Below are 7,776 nucleotides of genomic sequence, written 5' to 3'. Positions count from 1 at the left end.
GTTTCCTTTCCATCAGCAGATGCTTTTGCATTCTTTTGCAAACAAGGAGGAAGAAAATAAGGACTAGTGTTCAAGATAACCCCCTATATGCATTTTAATTACAAGAGGCTTATTAGTTTGGAATCTTTAGGATTTCACACCAGCTACAACTTTGTTGCTCCCCAGTCTCCTTTCATTCAAGGTCTTTCTTTTTGGGCAGCTGGGAGTTTTGACAACAGAAGAACAGGGCAATAAATGTGAGGCTGCGATATATTACTGGATCAAGAGTGGAGAACATGTCTTCTATTCCATTGTTCCTTGGTTAAAAGAATACACCAAAATGTCTTCAAATAAGTGTGACTCACTTTTACAAGGCAGTAACAAGAACAACAACTGGCCCAAACAATGAATAGTATAATCTGCTGGATCAGGCAAAAAAAGTTGTCAGGTTATATTGGTTAAAGTGAAGCTGCTTTCCTGCTGTTTGATTCAGACTTCTTGCACTGTGGTCTCTAAACCAAAAGACAAATCTGACAATATGCTAATCTGACAATAAAAAGTGACTTCTGAACCTTTATCTGTTGAAGAGCTGACAGTGAAGCACAGAGACGGTTGTCTAGCCCGACAAGATGACAGTGAAAATATGCTTTCAAACAAGAGCATAAATTGTAGACAGGGCAGATGAACCACAGTAAAAGGAACTGTTATACTACTAATACTATGCACTAGCCTCACTTTACCTCTGCTCCTTCCATCTCTTCCCTTCACATATGCATGAACAGAGAATGTACCCTGTCAAACTAATAACACAGAAGGTTGGAATGTGTATGTGACAATATCTCTTGTACTGAGATCAGACATTTCCATCACATTAAAGGGAGGAGGGTTAAGAAAGAGGCACACACAAAAAACCCAAACACAAATATAGTGTAATGTAGAATCCCGCTGCATTCCATATAGATACAAAAGTTTGCATATTGCACTGGGTACTTGAAGATCATAAATCTATGCATGAGAAAGATGTAGTGGAAATTTTGGGGGGGATTAGAGTTTATTTTTGTCATCTCTGTGAGACAGCTACTCATTCATCCAGATCACAGCTAAGAAAAAAAGCTGGTCACAGAAATTAGCAGTTTCAGCTCAGCAGCAAAGTCGCCAGCCTGTGAAGGCAGAGAGAAATTGACTAATTAGCAATGCGCACTAAAACTTGACGGTTCTTTATAGAGAGAGAGAGACGAGAGAGGAGAGAGAGGCAGAGGAGGGGAGGGGGGTCGCTTTCTCCCCTTCTTTCTTCCAAAGATGTTTGAAATCGCAGTCATTTACGCTCGACAATTTTTACAATAGCCTTGAGCCATAATTTTGCGAGTCTCTCCAGCATCCATCCCCCTGTATGGTCTCTCTCCACTGGCCATGCACGACCGTTTCTCTCCCCAACCGTGGATTTCCTATTACTCTCGTTACGACTCACTGAGCCCCAGGCCCAAGGATAATGATGTGTTGTTTCTTGGTAGCATAATTTGTCACACGTACATTTTTTCTTCTTCTTCTCTTGCAGAAAGCTCTGCGCTCTCTCTCTCTCTCTCTTTCTCTCTCTCCCCTTCTCCCTCTCGTACATTTTCTTGCTGTTGCTAATTCATGGTGATCAAATGATGTACGACAAAATAAATTGTAAAGAGTGACTGCTTGGAGTTGGGAACCAGAAGGTGTTTTTTTTTTTTTGGAAGGAGCGATCAAACCTTTAAAAAGGAAGGACAATTGATTTTTTGGGGGGGAGCTTAAGTGAACCTTTACTTTGGCAGCTGGTTGTGGAGCAGGTAAGTTTCTGGCCTTCTGTCTAACCATATGAGTGTATTTTCTTGTGGCTTGTTTACTGTCGTTGAGATGGGGTGTGTGTGATTTCTGTGTGTTAGAAGTATGTGAGGGGGGGCACTTGTGTTACACACACGTCTTTGGAGAATAAACTCCAATTGCAAGAAATGGTCACAGGAGGAAGAAAGAAGGGGAGGGAGAATGGGAGGTGTGTACAGAGGTGGGGGGGGGGAGGAATGACCGGGTCCACTTAAAGGGAGAGGCTGTTGGAGATTTCTTAAGCCCATGCTGCTGAGAGGGAAGGGAAGTGGGCTGGGGAAAGGGAACCCCCTCAACATAGGAGAAACCCAGGGGTGCAAGCGCGGTAGAAGGGGGGATACAATGGAAGTAGCTGCCTTCCGTGGGATCCCGCAGAGAAGCGGCGGCGTTGCCTGCCGCTGCGACGGCGGGCTCGACTCTCGCCGAGGCGGGCTACGGGCAGCGCAGGTCCCTTTCCCCTCCGCACTAAGCAGGTGCACCTCCAGGTTAAGGCTCGGCTTATTGATTCTCCGCCGCTGCCCTCCAGAGCGCCGCCGACTTTGGCGAGGGGAGCTCCGGCTCCGTCTCGCCTACAGCGCAGGGGCGCTTTCCCCCTGCTCGCCCGCCTCTTTTCCTGCCCGGCACTCTCCTGCCCTCCGGCTCTCGGCCCCCTCCCCGCAACTTCCCAGAGTTGTCGGAGTTAAAGCGGCGCCGCCTTCCGCCCACAGGAAAAGCCGGGCAGGAGAAAGACCTGACCGGGCGGCTCGGCCTGTCCTGTGCCCCTCGCCCAGTGCAGTGCAGCAGGCGCAGCGAGGGACTGCCAGAGTGGGGGGCACGCGGCTTCCAACCCCCCTGCTTTCTCTCCATGACCCCCCCCCTTCCACGTACCGCTTCAGGACGAAGCGTCTGGCGCCTCTGCAGCCAAGAGTTGCTAGCAAAGGCGTGAAAGGCGCAGTTTGGGGAAGGGGAGGGGCGTCGGAGCCCAAGTAGTGGCCTAGCTCCGGACGGCTTTGCTCGGGGGTCAGCTCGGCAGCTTGGCCGAGAGTTGGAAAAACCAACAAGCCCACTCGCTCCCTCCCTGCCCCCTCCCTTCCGAGCAGCACCCTTGCAAAGCGCCAGCCAAGCGGCAGCCTCTCTGCGCAAGTGGCGCGCGCCTCCCTTCCCGGGCGGGCAAGAAAGTAGTTGCTCCCCCCCCCCCCGCGCCCCGCTGACTGTCCGTCTGAGAGGGGAAGCGGCTTGCCAGAGACGAAGGCAAAGCCCCATGGCTGGGGGCGCCGAGAGTTTTGGGCAGCCCCAAGGCTGCTGTGGCGGGGGAGGGGGCGGCTGAGCAGGGCGCCCTTCGGCTCCTGCGCCAAGCATGAGCGCTCCAGGCCTGTAAACCTCCGTCTTTGTTCCCGTGTGCCCCCACCCCACCCCGCCCGTTCCCCTGCCTTGCCCCCTTTGCCCAGGTCGGAGGAGGGTTTCCATCAGGCGCACCGAGGCCGCTCGCCATGTCCAGGTCCGGGGACAGGACGTCCACTTTCGACCCCAGCCACAGTGACAACTTGCTCCACGGCCTCAACCTGCTGTGGAGGAAGCAGCTCTTCTGCGACGTGACCCTGACGGCCCAAGGGCAGCAGTTCCATTGCCACAAGGCCGTGCTGGCCTCCTGCTCGCAGTACTTCCGATCGCTCTTCTCCAGCACCGCCGGCGGCGGCAGCGGGCACCACCACCACCACCACGCCCTCGGCGTCGGGCCCGGCGCTCCGGACGGCCTGCCCCCCAAAGAGCAGCCGCCGCCGCCACCACCGCAGGAGGAGCCCGGCACGCCCTCCTCCTCCCCGGAGGACAAGCTGCTGGCCAGCCCCAGGGCCATCAACAACCTGGTGCTGCAGGGCTGCTCGTCCATCGGGCTGCGCCTGGTGCTGGAGTACCTGTACACGGCCAACGTGACCCTCTCCCTGGACACGGTGGAGGAGGTGCTGTCGGTCAGCAAGATCCTGCACATCCCGCAGGTCACCAAGCTGTGCGTGCAGTTCCTCAACGACCAGATCTCGGTGCAAAACTACAAGCAGGTGTGCAAGATCGCTGCCCTGCACGGCCTCGAGGAGACCAAGAAGCTGGCCAACAAGTACCTGGTGGAGGACGTGCTGCTACTCAACTTCGAGGAGATGCGCGCCCTCCTCGACTCGCTGCCTCCCCCGGTGGAGTCGGAGCTGGCGCTCTTCCAGATGTCCGTGCTGTGGCTGGAGCACGACCGCGAGACCCGCATGCAGTACGCCCCGGACCTCATGAAGCGCCTCCGCTTCGCCCTCATCCCAGCTCCGGAGCTCGTCGAGCGGGTCCAGTCGGTGGATTTCATGCGCACCGACCCCGTCTGCCAGAAGCTGCTGTTGGACGCCATGAACTACCACCTGATGCCCTTCAGGCAGCACTGCAGGCAGAGCCTGGCCAGCAGGTGAGAGGCGGGGAGGGGAGGGGGTAGTCAGGAACCCTGGACTTTGCAGGGGGCTTGTTGCTGGGTACATGGCAAGGTGAGGTTCAAAAGTTGTTTAACAACACAGATGTAGCAACAAAACTGGGGAAGTGCTTGCCGGGGATCTGCTGAAAAGAGTTAAGGGGAGGGGTGAACACACCCTCTCATGGGCACTAAAAAGAGCCGTAGAGAACCCGAAAGATTACAGTCACTGTTGAGAAATTAGCCTAGCAGCAGGCACAAGCATATGAATGGGGGTTCCAAACACAGCCGTGAAGAGACAGTATTAATTTCAAGAGGCTATCATGGTTTGGATGGTCCCTTTGAATGTTCTGTATCCATAACTCTCACTGAAAGTTTGAGTAGGTTACCTGTGCTTGATATGACTGTTGAATTAATGACATGAGAAGAAAGTAATGAAACCGCAGAAAGTAAGGACAGTTTATACAGTTGGCTTATTCTGACCCACCTGTCAAAATATAAGAACTCTTTCCATTTCCTCCTTTGCCCCCTTCTCTAAGGGAGCCGTGTAGTTTTGATGCCACTGAAGATGCTACTGCAGTTAGGCGTTTGAAGATAGCAAAATTCTAATTTTAGAAGTGGACTTTTTAAAAAGGACAAGAATGCTTTTTGATAGGAAAATGAACAGAAAGAGAAGATGGAAAAGAATAATGTCCTGCTGTTTACCACGGAATTGAAGGGAAGGAAAACTACTAACAGTTGCTGATGTTTTTAGGGTCCCATATTATTAGGTGGTTTTATGCTGTACTGCAAACAAGGTTAATGACAAGGGAAGACGGAATGTGTTAGACAGTTTAGTAGATATCTCTTAAAATACAATATGGGAGGAAAATTGGATGGGCATACAGCCATGGTTTAGTAGCATTAGTTTTAAATTCTATTATGTGCTCCTTGGGCCTTTTCTTCAGGGTGATGGTATCTTGTCCGATTCTTGTCTTTCTGCTGTGGAACTTTACTTTATTACATACTGTTTTGTCTGCCCCCATACGGTAACACCATAGAAATTTTAGATTTAATAACAAGAATTACCATTTAAGATGAGTTATTATTTTACAAATTTTACTAAATGATACAAACCCAGTGCAGATTTTATAGATATATAAGGCTAAATTTTCATCAGGATGTCAAATTAGTTTTATTTGGTTACTAATGTTACACATCTTGAGATAATGCAATGGTTTATACAGGGAAGTTGTGATGTCATACTGTTCATATCTATGACATTGCATTTTTCTGTTGTGTAAATGTAACAGTGTTGAGGACAGACAATGTTAAATTAACATGAAGAAAACAAAGTATATCATACACATTTTTATTGTAAGGAATAAATTAAAAACCAATGGAAGTATTCAGTATCATCTATCCATTACACATACCTCCTCTTCTGAATATATTAATATTATGCAAACATGCTATTTGAGAAAGTCTTAGTATGTTTCAGGACTTTTAATTTGCTTTTTATACTGTGTGATTTAACATGTTATTGGTAATATAGCGTTATTAGGGAAGATTGTAAGATTCATAGTGTTTTCAATAGTAAGGTGTGGCATTTCTGTATGCAGAAAACTTCACAAAAACTCTGTATGGAATATGTATCTTGCAGATTTACCTTTACTAGATAACACCTGAAGTGACTAGAGAGGTGGTTTTATAAGATAGTGAACATCACATCTTAGTATTCTTCAGTGCTAAATATCAGAATAAAATGCAGTTAAGAGCAATGGGAAGTATGTTTGGAGTCCTAGTAGTGACATGTCTTGCAGTTGCCCTTAGGATACTCAGAATGTTTTGGTTCCCAGAGCTTTCTTTAACCAGAATTCTGTACATCACCCGGGTCATAGAGGCTCATGTTGTGGTGGATTGCTGAGATACCAGACTATTTGGTTCAGCGCAGATACCTTCCAGCTTCACTGGTCCATATCATTTGAAGGATATGTAGTGGTGTTCTGACCACTGAATGTTTACAGGTGTCAGGGATACTGATATTTCTGCTGCTGGAGGCTGTCTTCCTATAAGTACAGAAAGCAAACACACAAACCAGTATTTTTCTACAATAATTTTACAAGCATGAAGCTATATGTTTTTCAATTTATAACATGTCCAGATGTGTTAATAATATTCCAAATCCGCCTTGAGTCTTCTTTGAGAAAGTTGGACTATAGATTAAGTAAGTAAATAAATTAGAGGCTCACTGCCATTTACTTAATTTCATAGTATATTTAGACAGACAGTCTAAATATTTAGGTTTTATTTTCCGTTAATATAACTAAAAGAAGGATCACTGTGTCTTCTTATATACATAAATGTTTCAGGGATATTTTCAGAGTACTACAAGAAATTATCCTGTGTTATGTTAAAACTTTCATGCAGCTTTCAGAATTAATAACATTCATTGAACATTTATTGTCAGATCATTATAGTTTGACAGTCATATAATTCATGATGCTATGTTAGCAGATAGATGGATAGATAGATGTTTAAAAGATGAAGAAGAAACTAAGACTTTAAAAAACATAACTAAACATAACACATGAGATTGTTTGTTCTGTACAATTTATGATTTTATTATTGAATCTTACTTTGGGTTCCTATTTAGGAAGAACATTGAAATATACATTTTTAAAATAAAGAACTATCCTGAATGTTTAATATTAATAGATTTTTTTCAAAAGATAAGTGCATGTATTTGGAATTGTAGATTTGAGGGGGGAAATGAAATTATGGAAGTAAAGTAAATTGATAGATAGAAATTAATATGGGGAATCATTTCTAGACCTCATTACTGGTTTCCAGGGAGCAGTAATGGTATAGGTAAATTAGAATTACATGAAATGTTTTATGGAAAGATGTTGATTAAGGGTACTTATGAACATTGCTCTTTTAAAAAGAGAACTGTTGTCTTGTAGTTTTTCTTGCTGAGAGGTAAACAGCAAAGTGGTATAGACATCTGCTTGGTACTCCATAACGAAGAAACATGGAATTAACACACCTGCTCTTAAAGACTGATTAACATCCTGCCGCAGACTCCCATTTACTTTAATGGGAGCTGTATCAGGCCTTTAGCATCATTTGATAACTGTCTTCCTTATTTGCTTCAAATAACACTTTTGTTCCTAATGCACCACTTAAAACTATAGCACACAGATGCTTTGGGATTTGCCCTAGTTACAGACTTTAAGGTCCCACTGGAGAAATTGTAAATATCTACAAACTTGAACTCTGGTTCTAAAGCAATTGTGTGGAAATAAATGATAACTTTATGGGTGTTCTGTACTAAACTGTGTTAACGTTCTTGTCAGCATTGCAAGTGCATGTATATGAAGGTGAACTAAATTTCATTTTGATGCACAGACTAAAATGTTCACATTTCAAATACATTGTTGAGATGGTAAAGCATAAATTCAGTAATCCCAGGTGAGATAAAATATCCCATTTCAGACTCCCAAAACATGCATATGTGATACCTGAAGTTATTTCAAAGCAAGAAATATGGA

At 45.8% G+C, this 7,776-nt stretch overlaps 1 protein-coding gene across 1 annotated transcript in view; it reads left to right on the top strand.

Annotated features, from left to right (window-relative positions):
- Positions 1–3,296: 3,296 nt before the first annotated feature.
- KLHL14 (kelch like family member 14) overlaps positions 3,297–7,776 on the top strand; it is an 87,963-nt gene continuing 83,483 nt past the window's right edge. Inside the window, exon 1 of the mRNA XM_054985764.1 lies at positions 3,297–4,243. Within this exon, the coding sequence (XP_054841739.1) occupies positions 3,297–4,243 (947 nt within the window). The remainder of the gene's footprint in view (positions 4,244–7,776) is intronic.

This window comes from Eublepharis macularius, chromosome 7 (genome assembly GCF_028583425.1).
Source record: "Eublepharis macularius isolate TG4126 chromosome 7, MPM_Emac_v1.0, whole genome shotgun sequence".
NCBI classification, from domain to species: Eukaryota; Metazoa; Chordata; class Lepidosauria; order Squamata; family Eublepharidae; genus Eublepharis; species Eublepharis macularius.
The sequence above is the reverse complement of the archived record's forward strand: the minus strand, read 5'-3'. Positions and strand labels throughout refer to the sequence as shown.